This window comes from Polistes canadensis, unplaced genomic scaffold (assembly GCF_001313835.1).
Source record: "Polistes canadensis isolate GaletaPanama2010 unplaced genomic scaffold, ASM131383v1 scaffold_78, whole genome shotgun sequence".
Taxonomy (NCBI): domain Eukaryota; kingdom Metazoa; phylum Arthropoda; class Insecta; order Hymenoptera; family Vespidae; genus Polistes; species Polistes canadensis.
Genome location: NW_014569625.1, coordinates 545,994 through 573,830, shown reverse-complemented (window position 1 = coordinate 573,830; position 27,837 = coordinate 545,994). Strand labels below are relative to the sequence as shown.

The window sequence follows — 27,837 nt, the reverse complement described above, 5'->3', positions numbered from 1 at the left end:
GCAAACATCAGTAAGTAATCGTTCAACTTACTTATTGTATATCTACGATCTTCTTTTTTTAATTATAAATGATATTTTATATTTTAATAAACTATACGGTTATTACAGAAAAAAGGAAACCCCTAAGAAGAGAAAATTAAGACTGAAAATACCTCAAATTTCGCGTGTACGAAGGACACAACCAGACGATGTTAAATCATTTGCTTCGGATATGTGTCCAAACGATATAACTGATTCAGCATTTCCAACGAGAGATGCCATAGTTTAATTCTCTTCGATTGATTGAAGGAAGTATACTTTTCATTTGTTGATTAATTAAAGTGTAAGAATCTCGTTCGAAACAATCGATACATATTATATATATATATAAAAAAAAAAAGGAAAACGAGAACCGACTCGAGAGTATGCAACAACTCTGAACCAGTTTCATTTTTAATGGCTAATTATTTTTTATTTAAACAATAAGGTATTATTATGCTGATACGAACGATCAAATGAGCGAATTATTAATTAAAAAAGAAGAAGAATAGAAGGACGATATGCTCGTTTGCAATGAAACGTTAAAAAAAAATAATTCTGTTTTAATATAATAATAATAATAATAATAATAATAATAAACGGGTTTCTTCAACGAACTTAACAAATATTCTTCGCGAAGTATTTTCATAGGATATTTTATACCGATTTTTTACGAAGTCGAACGACATAGTGAATTACCGCTGTGATTTATGCAACCTTATCTGACGTAATCTCTTCTTTATTAGTGCTTTTTTTTTTTTATTTGTTTTGTTTTTTTTTATTCTTTTTTCCCATTGAAAAGCACGAAAGAACAGGTACTGTTGATTTGTTGAAAATGAATGAACAATCGATCGATCGATTTTTCGATACGTTGTTACGAGTATCGAATTACCTAACAAATGATTGTTTTAACGATGAGGTCAATGAAAAAACATAAAAAGAGAATATATATTTATTTAAAGAAAAATTCCGACTTTTTTTTTCTTTTTAATTAAATACAAATTTTCTCTTCTCGCGATCATTTGACAAATGACCATAATGACTGCATAAGAACGAGGTCTTGGCATTGCATTTACTCGTTTCATTTTGCATATAGTGACTGCAAACGAAGTAAAATAGAAAAAGAAAAAAAAAGAAGGTTTCGTCTTGACCTTGTTTTATTCGAATTAGAAAAAAAGACATGTATGTGTGAGAGAGATGAATTTATCTGATGTGCATGTTTATTGATCGAATATTAAATATTTGAATTTACGAATCACGTATGATAGATTTTACGAGAATGCGTGACTGTATTTATAATTGTTTTTAGAATTTTAAGAAAATATGCATTGTGATTATTATAATTAATGATGATTATTATTATTATAGTTATGTCAATAAGATCTTTAATTATTTGAATAATATGTGTACGTTTAAATTTGATCCATAATTATTTATAATTTCTTGCAACTTTAAAATCATATACTTTGTATACTTAAATTTAAATCCAAAGTTATTTATAATGATTTTTCAAAGTATAAGAGAGAGATGTAGTTATTATTGATTCATTATATATATTAATTAATATCGAATCGTATATTTTTAATATAAATCGGCACAAACTTTTCGGATAAAAAAGAAATAATGTGAATGTATATTAAATATATTTTATTTTGATGTATTATTTTATTTCTCAATGGTACGAAATGTAGGATCCATTCTATTTCGTACAATACCTTCTCATAGTTTGTATATTAAATTTTGACATATCCTGTATATATATATTTATAAATGAGAACAGTGTGTATATAAGTATTATTACTATTACTAAAAAAAACAATGATAAAGAAAATTTATTAGTAAAATTTTATATTTTATTTCAAATGAATACTATTTCCACATATCTTAATTTATAACAAATAATTGAAATAAGTGATTGAAGAAGAAAAATGTTAGGATACTCGTTCAAGTATAGAATGACGTATCAATTCTAATAAATGTGAATGAACAAATGTAGGAAGAAAATCATGAAACAACTATAGTAACAATCCAAGATAACGTTATATCGGATTAATGTTCTTTGTCCTTGGTTCGTAAAATTATAATTTTTGTACGTAACGTCGAAGAAAATTGTTGAAGTATGTCTGACGCAATTGAGATATCAGGAAGTTAATAAAAAACATTCTTGAAGCATGATGTGACTGGCAGTATCACAATTACTTATCACTTGGAGTATATAATAAAAAAAAAGGATAATAAGTATAAATAGGTATTTCAAAGAAAGAATCATTTTTTATGGATAGTTTCAATATTGGAGTTCTTTTATAATAATAAAAAAAATTAATTCATACAAAAATGTCAGTTACCTTTTCATTGTATATATTCTATATATACACGTGTTTTTCTATTTATACAAATATCGCGTTACATCGAAATTCGATCGAACTTTAATTGGAATGATTATTATACACAAAAATGTTTCCATTCATCTCGAGAAAGTGTGATAAAATATCATGATTATCGAATAATTATTTTGTCTTACATTATCTGTTCTAAATATTTAGATTGTACAAAAATATTTGATTATTTATATTATTTATAATAATATTTGTGTATAAATGCGTCCAAAGATAAAAAACAACAAAAATACTGTGCACGATTTGTATTTTGCAATTTCACGGTTATTATTTTTTTTTTTTTTATCACAGCCTAATTAAAATTTCGGATAGGTAGTGTCCTATGTCCTCGTCAGAATGTTTCTTTATTTTATTTCTTTTTTATTATTTGTCGTAGTTTGACTCACCTTGACTCACAAATGAGTGTCCGGTTGTTTTTTTTATTAAGAAGGACAGTTACCTTCGATGAATCAGACACGGCCGAGAATTATAGCAAGGAGAGCCATGCGAACATAAACGCCGTTCTCTGCTTGTCTAAAATAAGCAGCTCGAGGATCCATGTCAAATTCTGTACTAATTTCAAAAACACGTGGAAGGGGATGCATTACCACCATTTTCTTCTTTGCGCGTGACATTAATTGCGGCGTCACTATGAAATGACCGCAAACCTGTCAACACAAAAATAATTCAACTCATTATTTATTCCCATTTTATTTTTACGATTTTCTTTCTTTCCTTTTATTTTCTGTTCATTCGATTAATTATTAAAACGTATAATATTTAGAATATTAGATAGTTACAAGTAATCAGAGCTTACAATTCCATGTATTATTATCTTGCATAATTATTAGATATTTAATCATATCATTTCAAAAGTAACACTTATGCGTTAGTATTTAAATGAAAACTAAACGAAATTGTATAATTGCAGAAAACAACCAAAAAATTAATTATTAACATTTAATCTCCAATACGTAGTTTGTTATATATTCAATGATTAACAAGTTTAGTTATTCGTGTTCGAATATATATCTGACTAGTTTAACTCAACTAGTAGATGTTAAGTATTGCATGCACGTCAATCATCGAAGATACGGTGAACGTGTTTATAGCGATTAAATGTTTTACTATTAGGTTCATTGCCATCTTGAATATTTTACTTGCGAATTAATGTCACCCTAGTCAAAGTATGTGTAATTTTATTTCTTCTTTATTTTTTTTATTTTTCATACCTGTCTATATTCCTCTTGCGTAGTGAAACGTTCACGTTGAATACGTGTCATATACAATACATCCGTATCTGGTAATGCTGCCTCGAGACTTTTAAACATTTCCTGAGATACGCCACGCTTTGACACATAATCCATCACGTGTTCAGGCATTTCCAGCCCGGGTGGAGAAACATATCGAAGTTCAACGTTGTACAAGGTCAGTAACCTGGAATCGAAGTACGATCAAATGTTAATCAAATTAACTAAGAAATAATTAGAATGGTTTTTTTTTACTCTTGTATCATAAATTTATAAAATTAGATTTGAAATTTGATTGTACCAACCTGGCAAGAGAATGAACAGTCCTCCCGTGCTTTAAATCCCCGACCATAGTGATCGTTAAACCATTAACAGTTCCGATTTCATCACGAATCGTGAAGATATCCAATAAGGCCTGAGTGGGGTGTTCACCAACACCATCGCCGGCATTTATTAAGGGTTTTCTACAGTGCTGAGATGCTCTCTATAAAAAAAGAAAAATTAATATACAGTATATATTTATGCAATATTTCAAATATGCGTACTTACTGGAACACCACCAGGTTCAGGGTGTCTAACTACAACAACATCCGCATAACCAGCCATTACAGCAACAGAATCTGTGACAATAAAAATTGGTTAGCGTGTATATTGTTATAAAAAAAAGAAAAAAATAAGAAAAAATTCTCGTGTATGGCTGCAAACCTTCCAATGTTTCTCCTTTTTTAACCGATGACGTAGATCCATCCATGTAAATGACCCTTCCACCAAGTCGTTCCATAGCAGCTGCGAAACTGCACGATGTTCTGGTGCTGGCTTCGTAAAAAATAGATGCCATAACTTTACCCTAAAAAGAAACAAACAAAAAAATGACACTAGAACGATTAAAGACCTGCGATAACTATTATTATTTACGTGATATTATTTTTGGATATTGATTTTGTTAATATAAAATCCACATACTCTTAAGATGTGATCCAAAGTTCGTTCCTTGCGAATTGCATTGCGAAATGTTTCGGCAAGATTAAACACCTCTTTCAGTTCTTCTTTATTAAAGATATCTGCCGAAAGAATATGATGACCGGTCAGATTGCAAGTTACATGACTCGACGGTGTCGATTGTAGATGCAGGTTTGTACTACTATCGCTCTTGTGACGTATTGAACTACTAAAGGACAAGGGTGAAATTGTTCGTTGAACTCCGAGTAATTTTGGATGGTCGACGTCCAATGCGAAATGAACGTTGGATTTGTGGCTGCTCGGTTGCAACAAATGATTAAATCGTTCTTCCAATTGTTCTTCTTCAAGTTCACCACTACGATCGAGAGTATTAGGTGATAAAAGATTATCCAGACCTGAACCAGGTCTACTAACGCACACATCGATCGTTGGTGCATGAACAACAGACTGATGTTTTATCTTTCTCTGCATTTCTCTGATATCTTGACCAAAACCTGGATTAACCAGAACTTGTCCTTCSACGTAAGCTACTTCACCTCTAAGGACAACTCTGTGAACAGATCCACGAACTTTCATACCAGCGAAAGGTGTCCATTGAGCTTTGCTAAATGGCATTGCTTCCGGTATCACCCATTCTTCGTCGAGATCAACTTCAATGTAGGTATTTGGTTGATCTGGTATGTTGAAAATCTTTTTGGGATTCTTGTAAAACTTCTCGACAAGTTCCTAAAAAATGTAATAATACATATATTATGATAGATAATATTCAAAATTTATTCCTAAATTTAATAAATTCATATTGTAATGTGGGTAGCGGGTAGATTCTGTTTTTGATTACAACAGAAACAGAATTTACTTCAGGTATGCGACCCTGCCCACGCGAGCCATGATTTTCTCCCACTTTCCAATTTATTGGGAGAAATCATGTCCTACCCTAAAATCCTACCACCCACTAAATAATACTCTTCCTATACCATTTTCAAAATAATTCGTCAAATGATAATAAAAATGATGATATAGCAAAGATAATGAATAAAAAGAAAAAATATATATGTTACCGTCGAAGAGCCGAATATCAGTCATTGCTAGTAATTCAAAAAAATTGCAAAGATACACTATTTACAGCATTGCATTCGCTGACATGTTTTGAAGTTTACATCCTAAATTTATAACTCGATATGGTATTCTCAGTGTAGACAAAAGATTGTACTTTAATTTAATATAAGTTTCATTAAAATCTATTCACTTTTAGTATCAAAAATATTTACCAAAATTTTAAAAAAAAATAGCAAAGTTGTACAATTTACAGCATTGCAATCTCTGATATTTCTTGATCGGAGGGCTGTGTGTGTCTGTGCCTAAAAATGTATTCTTTTCAACGTTGTTTAAATAGTAATTTCATATTCTATAGAATATCAAAGTATTATGTTCGATACCTAGGAAAAACTGTAAGAATTTTTCAATTTCCGACTTCGTGTGAAGGCTCTTTACATTTATAGTAATGCCGAGGAATTACTAGCAATGACTGATTTCCGGCTTCCACGGTAACATATAATAACATTAGATATATAGTTCTCGCGCGTATTTCTTATCAATGATATTTAACGTCTCTTGTTTTATCTCGTAAAGAAAAGATATCGAAATAATGTTTGTCGTAAGAAATACGATAAAACCAACGCGTTTTCTTAATCTTATAAATTTATAGTTTGGACAAATCTATTGGAAATTTTACTTTTTTTTTCTTTTTTTTTTCTTTTTTTTTTCTTTCCCCTATATAATATTGATAACTTCGAATTGTTTTAATTATGAAAAAGGACTCACTTCTATCGTAAGTCTTCCTTCGTGTACGGCATTAAGTAACAACGGTAAAATTGTTTCCAATCCTGGAAAACCTGGTGGCGCATTTTCGCTTAATTTTTCTTCGACGGTGTGAGGTGCTAAAAGATTAAATTTAAACATTCGGTTGTTAATTTTTTGGATAATTGACAATTATAATTGATTTGTTTTTTATTTTTTTTTACCATGATCCGTCGCGAAACAATCGATCACGTCTAAATTGTCCCATAACGCTTGTTGGTCCTCTTTAGATACCAAACAAGGTCGTACTTGACCCTTTCTTTCACCTATTCGTTTTAGGTCATCTTGACAAAGGAAAAGATGATGTGGACATGTTTCACAAGTTACTGCCAGACCCTGGATTAATATTATTAACAATTATTATATTTTATGTTTAATCGAGCCAAGAAAACAGGCTGTTATTTGTTGGATCAGTATATTTTCACAATAATTTTTTGTTAATATTTTATAAATAAATGTTTGTTCAATTTATATCAACACTGTTTTCTTTAACAAATTATTTTTATACTGTTAAACGACTATTCGCATGATTTTTATCTGCATTGATATTAATTTCTACGCGTAAACTATTTATTAAATGAAATTTGATTAAAAATATATATTGAAAAATACTGACACATATGAATAAAAATGAAAACAATATTGTTAAAATGTAAACCTTTTCTTTGGCAGTACGTATGATTTGAATTTCTTCCTTTCGTGCAACATGACAAATATGAACAGGTCTATTGTATAAATTGGCCAAAAGTAGAATGGCTGCTGTAGTTTGTCCTTCGGCATGAGCACATATAGGATGTTTCTTAGGCCAATTTTGGAAATGCTAGAATTGTGTGAACATATTGTTATTAATACTTGTTCGAATATATTTATAACATTATATCTCTTGTTAAGAGGGTATATATCTCTCAGTAACAGGAAATTAGATAAGAAAGTTAAAATGTTTTCCAACGACTGCAATCTTAACTAATGTTTTTTTTTCTTTTTCTTTCGTTTTCTTTCGTCTATCTTTCATTAATTTCTTTTTTGTAATATTGCGATTAGAATTAAAATGGGATTAACATAATATGTTACACGATGTAATTTAGATTGAATGTATATATATATATCTGTATGCAATGCGATATGATGATGGATGCACGATAAGGTGCGTGTATATGGTTTCGCGTGCGTTTATATAAACGTTATCAGCAATCAGGGAAGTACCTTTAACGTTTTTCTCTGTATAAGAGATTAGGTTGGTTGGATTGGATTAGATGGATGAGTAATCATCCGATGCACTTATCGAATCAAGAAACTCTCGTTTTTACCTTTGTCCAAACGTTCAGATCCAACAGACGTAGCGTCGTGAATGTATCATTCAGATACATCTTGAGACCTGCGGTAAGGGGTGCGAGTTCTGGTATTATACTGTAATTCTCCGATGATGCACCAACGAAAAGTGCATAATCGCATCTTGCACCAGCTACGGCACGCTGAATGAGAATCCAAATGAAAATCGATATTAAATTCAATTGGAATTAAAATGAAATGTGGAATGATCGATGTCTACGAGTAATTAGATATTTAGGTTATCCTAAGTTAAAGATTGATCTTTAGAATTGTTAATATTTTATAAATATTTATCTAACAATAATTACATCTTGAAGAAAATTGAAGATTAATTCAACCGATTATTTTCATCGTATTTCATGCATGTAATTTTAATCATATAATTTCAAGCCGGCCTTGTGACATCGGACTCGTATAGTTTTGTAACGAAAGTAGCGCGTGGAATTAGAGCCGATAAACGTAGACAATCGAATTTCTAACATAATATTTATATTGCAGTGAGTATAACGGTAATAAACAAGTGCGTAAACATAAAATTATGTTATGATAATATGGCAATGAAATCTGTGTTACGTAAAACGTCAACAAGATAAATCTTTTATCTGTTACCTCTTTTGCCAAGGCAAAGGTCTGATGATCAACAACAGCTGGATTGGTGTTGGGCATAGCAAATATCATGGTGATACCACCAGCCAATGCGGCAGCCGTGCATGATGCAAAATCTTCTTTGTGATTTGCACCAGGATCACGAGTGTGTACGTGAACATCTATGAAACCCGGTAGTTTAATCATTCTTCGKGAAGACATGCAATCCGTGTGCGTCTTCATACGCGGTGCACGTCCACCTAATATTCTCATTGCCTGTTGCATAAACAGAGAGGGGATAAAATTGTATTAAAGCGCCATTCAATTAATATACTCGTCTTTGACCATGAAATGTAATACAGTTTTATGCAGCATCATACAAAATATAAGAACTTATTATCGGTATTTATTGAATATTAGTATTTTTTTTGGTATTTTATAATCAACATATATTGCTTATTATCTTATAAAACCGGTATTTTATTTTAATACATACCTTATAATTGTTATCTTTCGAAGAAAGATATTTTTTTTTTCTTTTAAGTATATAAATTGTATTATGTTTGTAATATTTTTTCGAATTAGCATTTTGCTTAATATCTTTTTATTTTTTTTTTCTTTCTTTTCTTATAACGATTTAAATTTGTAATAGAAAGATATTATTATTATACCGATATTTTTTTGTATATTATTTTAAGATCTTAACGTGAATTCATAAAGTTCGTATGTTTTAAAAGACCAATTGCAATTATTATTCGATGAGATTTCGTATCTTGTTATTTTCATCGTGAGAAAAATTATATTTAGCAAATGTGATTAGATATTGCATTGTGCACTTTTTTTTTTTTAATTACGATACGTAATACACGCCATTAGTATCTACGTGTTCGGATGAAAAGAGTGTACCGAATTTGAACTTATACAATCGATTATTTATCTCATCAGATAATTAAAGAAAGTAATAAAAAGTGATTTATTATCGATTTTAACAAATTTTTAGTAGAAAGTAATTATTGATCCCTACGTAATCATCGAGCTATGTGATCGGACTTTAATCATTTGATACTAATATATATTTACTAAAACGCGTTTAAGATTATAGTGAAATATTATTTATGTGTAGGTATATATATATTATTTCGATACTTCATAGATTAATTTTTAAAATATCGGTCATCGTTCAAAGTCAAACTTCTTTAATACTTACACTTTCGATACAATTGAAAGTAATTGATTCGAGTAAAATGTGTCTCTATGGTTATTAAGTTAACAATAAATCAAACCATCTGTATATATGTATATACATATAATATATATAATAAATTAATTTTTACATTCTGAATTTTTTTTTTTTTTGATATTTAATAAAATTAAAAAACTTAATGAAAAGGTTTATCGGATTTTATGGGTACTTAGATAATATTTTTGCTAAAACGGAAGATGATATTTTTTTTTCTATTCAGATAGCTATTATCAAATTACGTGTTTTTAATTGGATTTGTAATAATAGTCCAATCCCCGTATTGTTTGATTGTTATCAAAATGTAGTCATAAATATAGTTTCAAAAAATCACTACTATTAGATTAGTATATGTTTCATCGTATGTGTATGATATATATTTACCTCAACAAGAAGTTTGGCACATTTAACATCCGTGACAAGTGGAACAGAATAATCTACCGCCAATCTTCTGGTACGATAACCATGTGTCATGAAATTTGACACACGTCTAGCACCACCATTTCTCATTGGCAAATTAATGACCAGGTCAAATTGTTTTTTCGAAAGGAAATCGGCAAGATGTCTTAATTCACTCGGACTGGAGTCCTCGTTAACGCCGATATTTTCGAAAGTCCATTGCACCGGTTCCACCTATAAAAATATTTAAAAAAAAAACAAAAAGAAAAAGTTCATAACGATTAAATTTATAAGTATATATATATATATTTTTTTTTTTATAATAAATATTGATTGTGATGATTATTTTAGCTGGATCATTAGATCGTTTAGTTTTTACTAGATAGATGGGACGTGGCTAACATGGTTGGTCTTATCGATTACGATAATCGTTATAGATAATATATGAAGATAAGTAAAAAAAAAAAAGAAAAAAAAAAAGAAAATTCTTAACCAACGATTTATATTAACGCGCGTTAATTAAACATAATTTTGAATTGAATTGTCAAAGGGAGACAACATAAATTTTCTTTTTCCTTGAAAATAATACATAAATAAAGATACTTTATCGGTATTTGACATATGGATTTGTTTATTAAACCGTTGCAATGCAAAATAATTGTATATCTTTTCCAAAAATGAATATGGATTTAATCGCATACAATTGTGATAAGGGTTAAGGGAAAGATTAGATAACGTTTGTTATTTTAATCTTTGGAATTCTTTCACGTGACGTCAGGATAACTAGTTCAGTCATTAATCACCAAACAGAAAGATATTTAAACAAATTATTGATCCTATTCTACTGAGCCTTTAAATTGATTTGTGCCTAGGAGAATGATAAATATTTTTTATTTTTTATTTATATATATATTTTTTTTCTTTTTTAGAATAATTTACAATTCGCGTTGTCGCGATAAATGAAAACGGCTAATTTAATCACACACCTTTTTTCGTTTATTTAATATTACAGATGTTTGTTTGCTGACCGCTAGAGCGAATTATATAATACAATTAAAACCGTGATAATCTAATTGTTCAATTTTTTTCTTTAGATAATTATACACAAATGTTTCTACGTACGATCGTTAAATTGATTTTATATTTGCAACGTTTAATTTTATATCGTAAAAATAAAAGATTATTATTATTAGAAATATCTTAGGAAGAGAGATTTGTTTCATTTATATATATTTTATATAATAACGACGAAATATTAAACGATGAATAAATAAATTATTCTCTCGTGAAACAAAAAAAATAAAAAAAATAAAAAGAAAACGATCGCGCGTGCAACTAATAAATATTTTTCTGTATGAAAGATTAATGGGTGTAACATATATATCGGGATCGTAACGACAAAGGAAACGGGGCAAGGTAGGCACGACATTTTTAACGTTTTATATTCTTGTCGATAACTGATAGTAAAGGCTGGATTAAAAACGTTCTCTTGGGTTGTTCGATAACGAGATAGCTATTTATCGGCAGGTAGAAACCAAAGGGAGACTACTGTCTCACAGATCTTCGTTCGGTATCGAGTATACAAAATCGTTTGGCTTTAGCATACAATGATCGACATCGATGATCATTGTTCTCATTTAAAGCGTACCTTCAATGGTTTAACGCTCATTCAAATTCAATTGGTATAAACTTTGACACGCGCGTCCCTGAATAGTTTATTATTAAAAAAAAGAAAAAACAAAAAAAAAAACAAAGAAAAAGGAAAAAGATAGAAAGAAAGAAACAAACGTGCGCGATCAGGGGTAAATATCAAATAATCCTTCATTTTGATGATAATTTTTGATCTTCTCCCTCCACCATCTACCCTCGTAAAAGATTATCAGTAACTCGTTAACGATAATAGGTTAACTCGTCATCGGGATTAGGTGAAGTTCCTTTGAGAAGTGACAATGGGTAACATCAAATCTAGAAAATCGGGAAGACCGAAGAAAAAAATCAACGATGATTATGCCAGAACTCGTGATCCGGTGTTTGAAGATGATGATACTCTTGAAAACGACATGGAAACGAATTGGCTGAGAAGAACAATAAGGAATCAACCGGAATTCTTTGTACTTAATAATCTAATGATGTGCATACAGTTCTTTGAGAATTACGAAAAGTAAGCCATTAACGATAATTTCACTATTTTGTTTTTCTTTTTTCTTTTCTTGTTTTTTTTTTTTTTTTACTTTGACAATGGAGGAGAAAGAGAAAGAAAGAAAGAGAGAGAGTGTGTTTTATCGATATCGTGATTTCTCGATCTTTTTCTTTTTCTTCTTCTTTTTTTTATACAGTGGATGATAATGATACTTGAAACAAACCACGCAGAGATAGACATATTATGACAATGCAAAATATAATACAATGTTGGATTTTTAATACTCGACACGTTTTGATCGTGTCACCTTATACGCCAGTACTATATGTTGTTGTTTTGATTTTATTATCAAAGAATTTCTTTTTTTTTTCTAAACATATGTTAATTAACTTTGAATGGTTTTTTAATGATAGTGTTAGAAATGTATAAAAAGATAATTTTCTTTATACGATTAGAAATATCAGACAACATCTTGGTCAATGAAACAATGTATAATCGTATTGGTATTAATAATTTCTAATACGTATGATTAAATTGGTTACGTTGAAAATGTTACCGACAAAATGGAGATTTTGATCGTTCGTGTATTTCGTCATGTTTCTAAAATTCTTTAAGCATTAATAGAGTTATCTATAATCGTATAATTTCTATATCACGAACATACTGATACGATAATTTAGGCCACAAAATGTTATTGATGTACCTTTTATCGATCATCATTCTTTCGTGACAACGTCATCTATATATATATATATATATATATATATCTATTTAAAATCTAATTAAACATTTTCCATTGCAACAAACAAAATTTGCATTAAGTAACAATCAATTATTATTTTCGAAAGAATATTTTTTTGCTTATTTTAACAATTTCTACGAAATCATGTTGATACCAATTGTATGACTGAATCTGACTTGGAATAATCTAATCGATGATCTCTATGACGTATAAACAATATGGCCGGGGTATGATGTTGCGATAATTTTCGCAAAAAGTAAAAGCGTCCAATTTAGAAAATGTTTCTTTTTCCTTTTTTCTTTTCCCCAGAGATATTACGCGTATTAGAAAAACATTGATGTCATCTCGTGAACCGGAATTGAACGAACGTTTGGCTCCCCACAAGCACGTTTTATTGCCCGATGTTCTTCAGGAAGAAATAGCACGAAATGTTGGTTTTCTTTCATCGAGACAAACCCTTCGTCCAACCATTGAACCATTGCAACCGGTTAGAATTTATGTCGTACACGACAATGTCGAGGTTATTGAAGAGGATGATCCAACTTATAGTCCTATGAACGATACCTCTACATACAGTATGATTTTGAAACAAAGCGAACACCGAGGTTGGTAGACAAAAGTTCATTCAATTGTTCGTTTAATCGGATTTTAATAAATGCTTATACTTATATACGTTTTTTTTAACAGGTTACGTGAAATTACAATTGCAAGAGGAGACACCACTTTTGAAGAAAGTTATAGCCGAGGAAGAATCGATGATAAAAAACGACGATGGTTTTTACAGCGACGGTGACAGTATCTACGGTCAGAAATATGGAAGAAACGGTGGAGTAGGTCTAACCAGACAATCGAAAAATTCATTGCAATCATCGAAATTTGAACACAGCAGTTCCTCGCCTAATATTTATGAGGACAGTGCTATATACGGATCTAGTAGTTCTCATGATCGCGTCAAGGATGAATTGGATCATTACAAGGCGAATTTTTCGATGGATGAGAGAACGTATCGTGCACCTGAACCACCTCCGAGGAATAGTTATCCTGGTCGTGGTGGTCATGTTAGGAAAACCAAACATAATCACAAATCAAAGATTTATACGCATAACAGTCGTGCCAGTAGCACCAGTTCTGGTTACAGATCTGGACACTATGTACTCGACAGTGACAGTGATTGCAGTTGCAGTCATGTTTGTAATTTAAGCCGAAGTTGCGACGATTTGTATAGCACCGCTGACGGATCGAAAAATAATAGCGGCATTTCTATGGACGGGGGAGATACCGATAGAAATCAAATACCTAATCAATGTTTCAAAAAGGTTACATATACAAGCGAAGGGAAAATTTATGATCCTATGGAAGAAAAAAGATATCCGATGAATAACAAGCAGAAAAGAATACGACAGGTTCTAAGACGTTACAATTACAACGTATTTTACGTTAGCAGTCTTTATTTTATGAAACACTTCTTTCGTGTTTTCGTTCATCAATTAGTGGATGTTTTTGGTTTCGATCGCGAGACAGTGGATGATAGAAGACCAGAGGGTTGTATTATTTATTACGACAAAGTTATGGTCTCGCATATGTCGAGACTAACATTGATAGAACCTTATGAGATCATACCAAGTGTTTGGTCCCAGTGGCCTGAAGGTGCTAAAGAATGGTTGGATCGTCCTCGTAGTACCTGGCCTGTAGATGAGGAAATTGGAAAGATCAGAGATTTAGGATGTTACATTGTACCGGAAGGATTTACACCGAAAAAGGGTATAAATCCTCATCAAGATCTTGAATGGCAATTGACATTTCCTGCTGCTGAAAGATATTTAGAAACCTGTATGACGTCAGCTCAAATACAAGTCTATTTGATGGCCCTGGTATTGCACAAGACATTTATCAGACCGGTATTTGACTCGATGTTTGGTCTTACCACTTCTCACATTAGGAACAGATTGTTTTGGATGATCGAAGAAAATGATAGACCATCGAAATGGCCAGACAATCGGACTGGTGAATGTCTTATTAAATTATTGGAATCTATGTATTATTGTATTGGTCAAAATGAACCGATTCTATCGGATTATTTTATCAGAGACAAGAATCTCTTTCAAAGAATACCGAGCGAGCATTTATTGCACACCCAGAAACAGCTCAAACGAATTCTCGAGAATCCGATTATGTACGTCTTCCATGCAATGGAGAACGTCAAGTATAGTCAACAATTCTTTCCTAAAATGAATTTCGAGTCGTTATTAAATATTCTTACTGCTAATGCATTGACGCTGATTAACCCGGCATTAGCTGAACCTGTTCATAGACCTTTGTCTAAAACAACCGAGGACGAATACGGCACAGGAGAAAACAGCAAACATGTGTACACGGAAACAAGACCGGGTGGGTTTTGGTTGAACGCTAGAAATTTAAGTCGGAACGTGGACGAGCAGAAAATTTTTGCTAACAGGCCAACAGTTACTAATAAAACGCTGATCAATCCGCGCAAAGCTACAGATTCGGTTATCGAAATTTCGGTAAGCATACAAATTTCAATATTTGTCCTTTAATATTGTTTAAGTTTTGATTCGTGATTTTCTAAGAAAATCTGGCATCGTATTTATCACAGGTACGGTGTGCTGATTTGGAAGGGATAAGACTTTGCGCATTATTGGATTTCTTCATCAGCCATTTCATCAAAATAGGCGAACGTTTCCACCAATATCGTGCTACTCAACAAAAGGCTGTTTATTTGGATCAAGCAGAACGACTTTCCGTTATTCTTCACGAATATCCAAGGTACAAGAGCGATGCTCAAGCATATCGCGATAAAATAAGGGCCCTTAGAAAGCGGCAGGATTACTCGACTACTGAAGATGCGCCACAAATCAAACCAATGAGAAATATCGGAGAACCGATTTTTGCTATGCCGTTGAAAAATCGTTTTACTACAGAATCTCTAGAAACATTATCACCGAAGGAATCCAAAGGTTTTAACATGGAGGATCATACGTATGATTCGGCGTCCATGACCAAAGAAATGATTCAAGAAGGACCAAGGACATCTATGTCACCGAGAACAAAACGAGGTCATGCTCCGACGATACCAACTCCTCCAGTACCCAGTCCAAATGATAAAATGTCTAATTCTATTAGGAGACAATCTAAACCGATAGAAAAAACATGTAGTTTGTCTAGGCGAGAACAGACTAATTCAAAAGACAAAGTGTCCATTCCGATTAGACGAGTATCCAGTTTGTCGACGGATAAAATACCTATCCCTCCTAGGCGAGTATCAAACCCAATAAACGAAGTACCTGTCCCTTCTAGACGAGTATCAAACCCAATAAACGAAGTACCTNCGAGTATCAAACCCAATAAACGAAGTACCTGTCCCTTCTAGACGAGTATCAAACCCAATAAACGAAGTACCTATCCCTACTACGCGAGTATCAAACCCAATAAACGAGATACCTAGCCCTACTAGGCGAACACCAAACCCAATAGACAAAGTACCAGTCCCAATTAAGCGAACTCCCAGCTCAACGAGTTCAGAAGATTCAACTTCTGTTAATAGAGTACCATCTGCGACTAAGAAAATGATTAATGATCAGCAAAGTTTAACGATAATAAGAGATAAACAAATAGTAGATGTCGTATCACCGCGAGTTGTATCACTCGTAAAAGATAAAGATGATTCATTCTTATCCGAGACAACTTATATTTAACAAAATTATAATTTGAAAAAAGAACAAAAAAAGACAGTGTTCTTAGATGCATATGGCTTAGTATTTGAATTATTAAAGGACTATAGAAAATTAAACGTATAATACTTCCACAATTGGATGTATATTTATTTGATATTTATTGATTTTAAATTATATTAGGAAATAATGATGATTCTATACGAACGGGATAATACTCGACGTAATTTTCGATATTTAATATATAATATTTATGACGAAGTAAATTAATTGTATAAGCATTAATTGTATAAAATAGTATCATTAATTTACTGTTGGACATTTGAATATTTAGTAATAATATTGCTCGATGCTGCCAATATTTTTTGTGTATGTGCATATATTATAAGTATTCATAATAATTTTCATGAAATGATATAAATTTGTAAAATAAGAAAATGTTAGAACGGATTAAACAGAAATAATTTCCGTTATGACCGTGATTAAAATTTGTATATATATATATATATATATATATATATATATATATATATATATATGTGAATAAGTATAAGATGTAAATAAATATTTTTCATCTATCATTAAATAATAAGAATAAATAGGAAATAAAAATGGTATTAAATATATACCATATATATTTAAGATATATTTCGCGTTAAATTTTGGCTCAGTTGCACAACAACTTTTTAAGGTTCAACGAGTACGCGAACGCGAGTATATTTAATAATTAAATTATTATTAATTATATCAGCACACACAAAATAAATTCTTTATCTACATACCTCGACTCCGTGTTCAGTGTAAAAATCAGCAGTGCCCATGCTGGCATACAAATTGTAACCCATCTTGTGTAAACTGCTAATGGCCGGTAATAATTCCATTTTATGCTAAAATGAATTTAATTAAATCCATTAGAGTCGTAATTTTTCGCGATAAGATATATTTCTACTAACAAATCTTATGCGAATTAATATTAAACGATAGAAAACAATATTGCGTTTTCAAAATGATTTGCATTTAAGATAAAATTGTAATATTATCTTAATATTTTCAAATTGTATTAAAAAAAAACCAACAGTGCTTTTAGGAATGCTTTATTATAAAAGAATTATCAATATATAGGAAATATTTCAACTTACTTTAAAACTTCCTATTGATAATAAGATCCCTTTCTGCGGTATATGAAAACCGGTACTCATCATTCCTTTGAGATACGCTTCGTAACGATTTTCTCCGAAGCAAGCAACTTCTCCCGTTGATACCATTTCAACACCCAACATGACGTCGGCACCTATCGACCACATAAAATTTATAAAAAAATCCTATCATATAATGTTTCATTCTTATTAAAAATATATCTTCCAGTTGATATTAACCTGCTAGACGCGAGAATGAAAATTGTGGTACTTTAACACCAACTTTTCCACACCCAGCTAGAACATCTACAGGTTCAACCGATTCACCAACTATCAATCGTGTTGCCATTGCGACAAAATCGTGATCCAAGGTTTTCGAAACGAATGGGAAAGATCTTGAAACTCGTACGTTGCATTCTATTACTTTTAATTCATTATCCTAAATAGAAATAAATTAGTTGTATAACGTATAATAGAAGAAAGGCATGGTATATTATGGGATCCCTTAATGATTTTTATTATTTAAAACAAAACTTAAACAAGTGTCATCAGTTGCACTTATTAGCTTGTACAAAAATAATTGCAGTTATTATTATTTTCAATTTGGTAATAAGGAGGGAGTTTTATAGGGGTAGCGGGTAGATTCTGTTTTTGATTCCAACAGAAACAGAATTTACTTCAGGGATGCGACCCTGCCCACGCGAGCCTTGATTTTTTCCCATTTCCAATTATTGGGAGAAATCATGTCCTAACCTAAAATTCCTACCCACAAAATAATACTCTTCTTCTTCTTACATCACTTTCTATCCCGGTTAGAGGTGGCTTTTGATGATTGATTTTTATAGTTTCTTTTTATCTAGTTCCATTTGTGAATGAAACGTAAAACTGGGGATCCCATATTACCAACCTTTCCTAAATTAATAATGATCTGTAAATTAGAATTCGATTACCTTTGCGATCAATTGCATGTTGAAGGGCCCAGTTACTCCCAAAGATGCAGCAACAGCTTTGGAAATCGATTTGATTTTCGCCAAAGTTTTTGCATTGATATCTTGCGGTGGTGTTACTAATGTAGCATCTCCTGAATGTACACCAGCATTTTCGACGTGTTCAGAAACAGCCATGCATAGAATCAAACCTTCATAAGCTACAGCATCCACGTCGATTTCTTTTGCTTCCAAGATGAATTTTGATATCACAACGGGATGTTCCTTGCTGACTTCGCTGGCACTTTTCAAATAAGATTCGAGATCTTGATTGGAGTGTGCAACATTCATAGCAGCACCGCTTAAAACGTAAGAAGGTCGTACTAGACAAGGATAACCAACTTCTTCGCAAAATTCAATTGCCGATTTGAGATTAGTCAATTCTTTCCATCTGGGTTGTGAAATTCCAATTCCGTCCAACATTCGGGAAAATTTAAATCGATTTTCTGCGCCGTCTACAGATTCTGGCGAAGTTCCAAGTATTCTAGCTTGTTGTCTGTGAAGATTCATAGCAATATTGTTCGGCAATTGTCCACCCATGGATAAAATGATTCCTTCTGGCGATTCGTTGTCGTAAATATCCATTACTACTTCGAATGTAATTTCTTCGAARTAAAGACGATCGCTCATGTCGTAATCCGTGCTCACTGTTTCAGGATTATAATTAACCATAATGGTTTTACGATTCAAATTTCGAAGTTCACGTAGACAACTTACAGCACACCAATCAAATTCTACAGAACTGCCGATTCTGTATACTCCAGAACCTGAACAATTGTACTTAATTAATAATAGATTATTTAATCGAAAATAATAAATGATATATCTTTACCTATAACCATTGTATAACCTCCAGGAAAATCAACATCGTGGGTGGTACCATTGTAAGTCAAATAGAGATAATTTGTAGTCGCTGGCCATTCTGCAGCAACTGTATCTATTTGTTTAACCATAGGTCTGATGTTACTTTCTTGTCTTTGTATACGCACTGCTAGTTCAGAACTCTTAACAACAGTGGCTATTTGTTTATCGGAAAATCCAATTTGTTTTGCACGTAATAACACGTCGTGAGATAATTTTGTATGATCGGTACTTTCCAAAACCGAATATAGATCGATTATGTTCTTCATCTTTTGCAGAAACCAACGATCTATTTTTGTTAATTCATAGAGACGGTCCATAGAATATCCAGCTTTTATGGAAGCAGCTAGAACAAACATTCTCTTGTCCGTAGGTTTTTCTAATTCCTCGTCGTTGACAGATTTGATGTACGGATCGAAACCATTAACACTTTCGTCAACCATTCTCAATGCTTTTTGGAAAGCTTCCTCGAATTTGCGACCAATCGCCATTACCTCGCCTACGCTTTTCATAGAACTACCAATCTAAAAAAGAAAAAAAAAAAGAAAAACAAATTATTAATTTATATTTCGATATTTTTAAAGAGAGAATAAAAATGAAATAATAAAATGATATACAAGAAAAGAATTGTAATCGTACCTTTGTGCTGACTCGATGAAATTTGCTGAGATCCCATCTTGGTATTTTGACAACGCAGTAATCCAAGCTAGGCTCGAAACAAGCTGTCGTTCGTCCAGTTACAGAATTATGAATATCAGGTAAAGGATAACTTAGTGCTAATTTAGCAGCTACATAAGCAAGAGGATAACCGGTTGCTTTGCTAGCCAAAGCAGAACTTCTCGATAGTCTTGCATTAACTTCAATGATGTAATACTCTTCGCAATTTGGATTTAAAGCGTATTGAATATTACATTCTCCTACTATTTCAAAATGTCTGATCACTTTGATGGCCGTAGTACGAAGCATATTGTATTCTCGATTCGACAGAGTTTGACTAGGTGCAACGACAATTGATTCACCAGTGTGAATTCCAAGCGGATCGATGTTCTCCATATTGCAAACTGCGATACAATTGTCGTATGCATCTCGTACTACTTCGTATTCAACTTCTTTCCAACCCTTCAATGATTTGTCTATGATAAGTTGATTAGAATGGGAAAGCGCTTGTTGGGCTAATGTTATTAATTCGTCTTGCGTATTAGCGAAACCTGAACCGAGACCACCGAGAGAAAACGCTGCTCTTGCCATAACCGGATAACCCAGTATCTTAGCTGCTTCTAAGGCCTTGGGTTAAACAAAATGAATGATCAGCGAATTGTTCTTGTTTTTTTTTTTTTTATCATTCTAACGTAATACGAACTCTATTATATCATTTGTTATAATATATATGTGTGTAAATTTACCTCCTTTATCGAATATACAGCTGCACTCGGTGCAACTTTCTCGTGAATTTCACCTATACGTTCGGCAAATATTTTCCGGTCTTCCGTTTGTATGATAGATTCAATCGGCGTGCCTAAAATTTTAACATTGTATCTTGCGAATACACCGTTTCTCTCTAATTCAACTCCGCAATTCAATGCAGTTTGTCCGCCAAATGTTAATAATACTCCATCGGGTCTTTCCGAACGTATTACCTATGATAAATATATATATTCTTGAAAATATACGCTTATAGAAAAAATGAATTAATAGGGAAAAATGTTAAGTACAATACTCGTTGCACGATGATTCGAATATTTAATAGATCATATTTATGACTTACTTGTTCAACGTATTCCGGAATGATTGGTAAAAAATAAACTTTGTCGGCCATCCCTTTGGTAGTTTGTACTGTTGCAATATTAGGATTTATTAAAAGCGTTTGGATGCATTCTTCTTGCAATGCTTTGATCGCTTGTGAACCAGAATAATCGAATTCACCAGCTTGACCAATGCTAAGTCCTCCCGATCCCAAAATAAGAACTTTTTTCGGATGAAATTTGTCGATCGATTGCGACGCTTTAAATTTCAACTTTTCATTGAGCCTATCTTTGACAGTTATTTGCGGATGACCTTTCATATGGTCTATTGTAGTATCCAAAAAGACGTCGAAAAGACATTCCAAGTCTTGCGGACCGGCAGTGTGTTCCGGATGGAATTGTACCGAAAAATATGGCAACTCCGAATGCACTATACCTTCGTTACTTTTATCATTGGTGTTGGTGAATAATATTTCCCAATTGTCTGGTAATTTATTCGCGTCTACTGCAAATCCATGGTTTTGTGAAGTCATATAGCAACGTCCGGTTCCGTGATGAGTTGCTGGTTGATTATGACCACGATTTCCGTAACTGCATGCAAACGACAAAATGGTATTTAAAAACTATAATCTCTCTGCAATAATGCATTCATAATTGAGGAGTTATAATTTTGTAATAATTTTTCCCTAATAGATTATTAAATGCAATTAATATAAAATAATCATTTATGAAATTATTTAATGATTAATGTTTTGTTTTTTTTATATATATTTTTTTTTGTTAAAGATTGGTCATTTGTATTTGAACATTGAAAATTATTGTGTAATCTTTATGCTGTGGTAATTTAATAGTACCGATTATTATTGTTGACTAAAAATATACGGCCGTTAAGTTTCATATGCGAATAAAGTGCATGTCGTTAATATTGTCGATAAATTTTCATTGATAAAAAAGTTTAAGTATTTTTTTTTTTTATATAACTCGTCGCTGCTATTACGTCCAGAGATTATCCTCATATGCAACAATAACAAAGGTATCTAATATACATAAATTATCAGTTTGTGATGCTTAAGAAATATGAAAGAGATAAAATCTAATTATTATTCAAATAAACTTCGCAATAAAAACTTAGTTTCTACTATTTTCTAAGTGACTTTAAAATTTGTAGAACGTTACGATGCAACAAGTGGTTGAAACGCAAACCTCATTTTATAAGTAGTACAACCGGCAGCTATCGAAAGTAATTGGTGTCCCAAGCATATACCAAAAATAGGTTTTTTATTCGGACACGCCAATACGTTGGAAAGATTTTCGATGGTTGTTTTGCACATGCTTGGATCACCGGGTCCATTGCTTAAGAACAACCCGTCGTATTCGGCCGTTTTTAAATCATAATTCCATGGGACAACATCTACTCGGGCCCCACGATTTAACAATCGTCTCAATTGATTGTATTTTAATCCGCAATCAACCACGCATATACGGGGTGATCCGTTAGGATTGTACGTTTTCGGTGATGCCTAAAAAAAAAATGATTTATCATGGATTTTGTTAGCTGCAAATGAAAATAAACGTATTCGTTATCAATCGAAACTTACGCGTGAAACTTCAGCAACGAGATTTCTTTTATTTGGATCTAACAATGGCGGTTCGACGGGTGAAATATTGCTAGAAGGGGGTTCCCCTATAACAATTCTACCCAATATCGAACCCTTCTCACGAATTATCTTTGTAAAGGCTCTAGTATCGATCTCGTAAATACCCGGTACACCTTGTTCTTCCAACCATTGCGATAATTTTTTCTTTTGACGCCAATGACTTGGCGTTTCGCAAATTTCACCTACTATTAAACCGGCTGCCCAAATTCTATCCGATTCGAACCAACTGTAAATTCAATTCAATTCAATTCAATTCAATTTTCATGATATCGATCTATAACGATTAACTCGCGATAGTAGAAGCGTATTATCGAATAAAAAAAGTTTGACAATTTTTATGCGTTTTGTATTGATAACGATAAAAACAGATTATCAACTTATGCAACTAAACAATATTAATATCATTGAAAAATATTAAAGAGATGGGAATAGGGGGACGAGGCATTTTTATATTTTATTATTTAATAAAAAATATTCTAATATAATCGTAATAGAAGCTCGATTCAATGGGGATAAAAGGGTCCGTTACTGATACGAGTAATATAATACACAGAGCTCATTCTTCACCCTATCTATTTTTTTGTTTGAACACATACAGATACACATTCATTCACACTTACTATGGTATATCGTATTCATCCTTTTCATCTCCAAAAATGCCATAGTTACCCACTAGTGGATAAGTAAGTGTCAGAATTTGGGCATGGTAAGAAGGATCAGTTAAAGATTCGGGATAACCCACCATACCGGTCTGAAATACTAAAAGTGAATACTCGTTAAATAAACATCAGTTGCATAGAAATTTGTAGTTTTCCTTTCACGACTTGCATAACAATCATTTTAATGTCGGGGGGAAAAGAAAAAATGTTAAATGGATGACAAAGTCTAAGAATTTATTCGTCATATTTTATTGTTATCAATTTTTTTATTGAATTATTTTTATTGTACACCAAGTTAAAAAAGTTACTCGATATTATTATTTATAACAATAGATATAATAAAAATAAAACGCGCGCGCGCGCGCGAAATTCATTTTTACGAGGCCAACACGATGTAAATTAAATAAATATCTATCTGTTTCTGTCTATCTATAAGTAAAGAAACTAAACCCAGTATTAGATGGGAATTGAAAAAATTTTTGAACTGTTAAAGTGTTAGTTCAATATAATTTCTGTTTATTAACAGTAATATTTATTGACCCTAAGGGCAATGAATATCGAGACAGTTAGTTGATCGTATTTAACGAAGACGAAGATGCAAGGTCCACGTGGTCATCCGAAGCCTCCGTATGATAATAATACGCCTCTTAATTATTATCGGACAATTTGTCTCGTCTCGAGGTCGAATATTATCAATGGATGCATCGAAATTTCATTTCTAATATTTCAAAAACTATTATCTATAATATTATTTTATTTCTAAATAACAAATATTTGCAATTATATATATTATAATACGATAAAAATAAAAAAATAAAAGATATAATTATTTCGAAAAGGATTCGAATTTTTATATTTATGTAGGTATAATAAAAAAAAAAAAAATAATAATAAAAACGTGAGAATGCATCGAAGTGGCCGGGGGGGGGGGAGAGGGTAAAGATAGAAAAAGAAAACACGTGTCAAATCTATTCTCACCGATTTCACCGTCGACGGATATTTCGGCACCGAATCGTTTTCCCGGGAAAATACTGCCATCCTCTAAAAGAATATAAGCATTGAAATTGTTTATCATTTTTGACGCTTCGTTGGACATTTTTTGTTAGATTAGAAAAAAAAAAGAAAAGTAAGAGAAACGTGAAATAATGATGCACGTGTATCTCACTATACCACGCACTATCACGTTTCGCGTCTGACTGGTGGTAATCTCTTCAAGAAACGACGAGTTACCGGCTCTGCTTACCGGAAGCTTACACTTTTGGTGGAAATACCCGAGCGCCACTGCGTTTCTACTGTGCTGCACATCAAATTCTGACCAAAGTATTCGAATCATTCGAGAATGCGCACTCTTCAACTTTTTCCTACGCGCCAATTTTAAATCTAGTCGGTTAACTTCGATTGATATTGCATGATCCAATGATGTACAAGATGCATATATATGTACGCATATTATGTGGGGAATGGTGTATGCAACGGTTGCATAATTCTTATCGTAAAGAATGTTTCGAGATTTCAAGTTCATTAAAAATTTTTTATGTGTATATAATTGAAAATTTATATTTTATTATCGTTCATTGATAACCTGGGTCAATGTAAATCTAATTAAATTCTATAATATATTATTCCTTTATCGTTAATAGTTATTGGTTACGCGACGATAAGTGTGTGTAGTTTTATTTAAAAAAATATATATATATATATATATATATATATAATTCTTAATGGCGCTTATAAAATCTTAAGAAAAATAATTTCATTCTTCGTCGTGGTTTTTCTTGTATTTTCTTTTTTTTTAAGCAAATTTTTATTCGTGCCTTTACAAACAACAATGATATTTCGGATTTTTGTATCGCTCGGTATATAGAAATATTAATCTCATTTTTGAAGCATGTAATAAAATAAAAATTACAGGAATTGTGATAAAGAAATAAATAATGAAATAGTTTTGTTATTCAATTTGTATTTGAATATTAGGCAGCCAATCGGCGATGTTGCCATCCTTCGGTCAAGCTGTTTCTGTTGTATTGCACCCTGTCTCCTATAAGCTCGTCCCTCGCATAATAAAATTCTACCATTGTCGGTAACAATTTATATCCGATACTGAAATAAATTTATATTGATGCAATAATAATTTGTTAGTCGATACGAAATTGAAACAAAAATGAACGTACAAGTGATCCGGCATTGGTAATTCATTTTCTCCTCTTCGATACTCTTCCAAAATTTGATCGTGTCTTCGTTTTAATTCGTCCCAATCAACTTCTTTGTCTTGATGACACAAATGGGATCGAATTTTGCAAAAGAGTGGTTCTCTGTCGTAAAGGTGTTTAAATTCTGATCGTTTCAACTTTTTCATTGGACCTTCGACTCTTACCTAGACAAATTTATATTACAATTAACTAATAAATTTTACGTTGGTAATCCAAGATAAAAAAAAATAATTAACATTTGTATTTTAATAGAATTTTACAATAGTTTATTTAACAATTCAAGATAGAAATTACTTGGTAGCGTTGTTAACAAAAATATACCTGCCACTCCAAATACTCGGTAAAAATAATTTCAACTTTTTTGTTCAGATTGATCGAGCAATTTTTGAGACATCCTAAATATTATTTTATTTAACAAATTCAAATTATCACCTGTCGTGCAATATTTTGTCCTTTATCATTTATGTAAAGCCATACGAAACATAGTGCAGCCTGTGGTACGCTATCCTTTGTGTGAGATTAATTAATGAAATAATTAATAAATATAATATAGAAATTTATATTTATATGTCTAATTTCGTTCGCATTAATAATTCTTACCAATTCCGAGGCTTTTCTACTACGTTGATCGGTAACAAGTACAAAACCATCGTTATCAAATTCTCTGAGAACAACATTCCTTGCAGCAACATTATTATCTCTGTTGAATTACGCGAAGTTTTAATCAGTTTCATTTTTACGATTTTATTATTTCGTTTCATTTATTATTGATCAATCGTAATATACTTACTTGGAGGTTGTCGCAAGGCAAAAAACATCAGGCAAGTTATATTTATATTTTCTCGACTCTTTGTGCCAAGATCTAAAAAGATCCAATGGATCATCGACTATCCCATCGATCCTTGATAAATCCGAAAATTCTTCGCTTACTTTAGTATCCTTCAACGAAACATGTAACTGTGTTGAAACATTATATAATTTGATATTATGTTAATTATTGTAACCTCGTTGCATAGAAAGTTTACGCAGTACAGAATCTTGTAAAGTTTTCAACTATAAGTAAGAAACATATGATTTACTAAGCCAAAGAAATGTGATACTTATAACCGAGTTGCATTCATAAAAAAGTCATGGTAAGCAACCGGTGCAATTTTGTGTGGTTTAGAAATCTCTAAACCTCAAATATTTGTTTCATTTTTTTTTAAACGTAAGTAACATTTCGAAGACAAACACATTCCATCATTCAATAATGATTAATTTATATTTAGTTTTTTTTTTAATTGGCATTTTCAACATTGTTAATTAATATATTTATTTATTAATCAGCACGAATTTTCCGAGTAACTCAATATTTTGTTTTTCTTCTTTTTCTCTATCGATATATTAAAGTATATAAAAAAAGTGTATTGTATTAGACAAAAATCTTACCATGCTTATGCATCAAATATTATAAAATAGGAATAATATCGAAAACCTCGTTTATTTCACTTTATAGTTTTCAAAACGCAGGTTGTATCGAATCGTTTCTTAACAGACGACTGAGCAAATAGCAGCAGACAACTTAAATATGAACTCCTTAGAAACTCCCACCACTTGGACACACTTAACGTTACTGCATCATATTAAAATCACCATGAGTATGTAATTTATATCTAGTTTTATTAATATGAGTCCATATAGTCTTTTTATTTACATTTAAAAAAAAAAAAACAGAAAAAATACACTCCAAGGATATGAACATATTATTCAGGAAAACGATTTTTAATATAATATCAAATTCATTATATTTAATTTATTATAACAATCTAACGAATACTGCTACTGTATAATCAATTATTATGTTTATTCTTAGCTCTCAATAGTCTTGTGTTACTTAAAAATCATATATCGATATGATTATAAATATTTCTTGTGTGTAATTTCATTTTTTTGATCCAATGACTGATAAGAGTATCTACTTTTTCAAATTTTTAATTAATCCTTGAAAAGGCCACTTAAAAG

At 31.6% G+C, this 27,837-nt stretch overlaps 3 protein-coding genes across 4 annotated transcripts in view; 1 reads left to right on the top strand and 2 right to left on the bottom strand.

The window, feature by feature from the left end:
- Positions 1–1,413, top strand: part of LOC106786609 — a 7,210-nt gene extending 5,797 nt beyond the window's left edge. Inside the window, exons 2-3 of the mRNA XM_014748168.1 lie at positions 1–10; positions 109–1,413. The exon at positions 1–10 is cut by the window's left edge and continues 132 nt beyond it. Coding sequence (XP_014603654.1) covers positions 1–10; positions 109–268 — 170 coding nt within the window. The 3' untranslated portion in view covers positions 269–1,413. The remainder of the gene's footprint in view (positions 11–108) is intronic.
- An 873-nt stretch (positions 1,414–2,286) lies between these two features.
- Positions 2,287–24,828, bottom strand: LOC106786608 (CAD protein). Its single transcript, XM_014748167.1, has 24 exons — positions 24,605–24,828; positions 23,588–23,726; positions 22,908–23,193; positions 22,513–22,829; positions 21,333–21,900; positions 20,971–21,204; positions 20,207–20,851; positions 19,539–20,091; positions 18,671–19,473; positions 17,961–18,159; positions 17,724–17,875; positions 17,367–17,471; positions 9,999–10,247; positions 8,399–8,650; positions 7,768–7,932; positions 7,119–7,280; positions 6,625–6,796; positions 6,425–6,540; positions 4,607–5,329; positions 4,349–4,490; positions 4,193–4,263; positions 3,949–4,127; positions 3,626–3,830; positions 2,287–3,061 (listed from the first exon to the last, which is right to left on the bottom strand). The coding sequence occupies exons 1-24, from the start codon at positions 24,720–24,722 to the stop codon at positions 2,864–2,866; spliced, it is 6,753 nt and encodes a 2,250-aa protein (XP_014603653.1). The 5' UTR covers positions 24,723–24,828; the 3' UTR covers positions 2,287–2,863.
- Positions 24,829–25,401: 573 nt separating this feature from the next.
- Positions 25,402–27,389, bottom strand: LOC106786606 (pyridoxine/pyridoxamine 5'-phosphate oxidase). 2 transcript variants are annotated; one of them, XM_014748164.1, is made up of 6 exons: positions 27,265–27,389; positions 26,627–26,775; positions 26,437–26,536; positions 26,269–26,343; positions 25,798–26,000; positions 25,402–25,726 (listed from the first exon to the last, which is right to left on the bottom strand). In XM_014748164.1, the coding sequence occupies exons 1-6, from the start codon at positions 27,265–27,267 to the stop codon at positions 25,597–25,599; spliced, it is 660 nt and encodes a 219-aa protein (XP_014603650.1). In that variant the 5' UTR covers positions 27,268–27,389; the 3' UTR covers positions 25,402–25,596. The 2 variants fall into 2 exon arrangements, with proteins under 2 accessions (XP_014603650.1, XP_014603649.1); XM_014748163.1 differs by having other exon boundaries at positions 26,627–26,793; positions 27,265–27,378.
- Between the last annotated feature and the right edge of the window lie 448 nt (positions 27,390–27,837).

Bases quoted from the DNA above. Each gene is read 5' to 3' on its own strand.
- LOC106786606 (XM_014748163.1), bottom strand. The intron at 26,344-26,436 runs GTAAGAATTATT...TCTCACACAAAG, and splicing joins GTAGAAAAGCCTCGGAATTG to GATAGCGTACCACAGGCTGC. The intron at 25,727-25,797 runs GTACGTTCATTT...AATTTATTTCAG, and splicing joins TTACCAATGCCGGATCACTT to TATCGGATATAAATTGTTAC.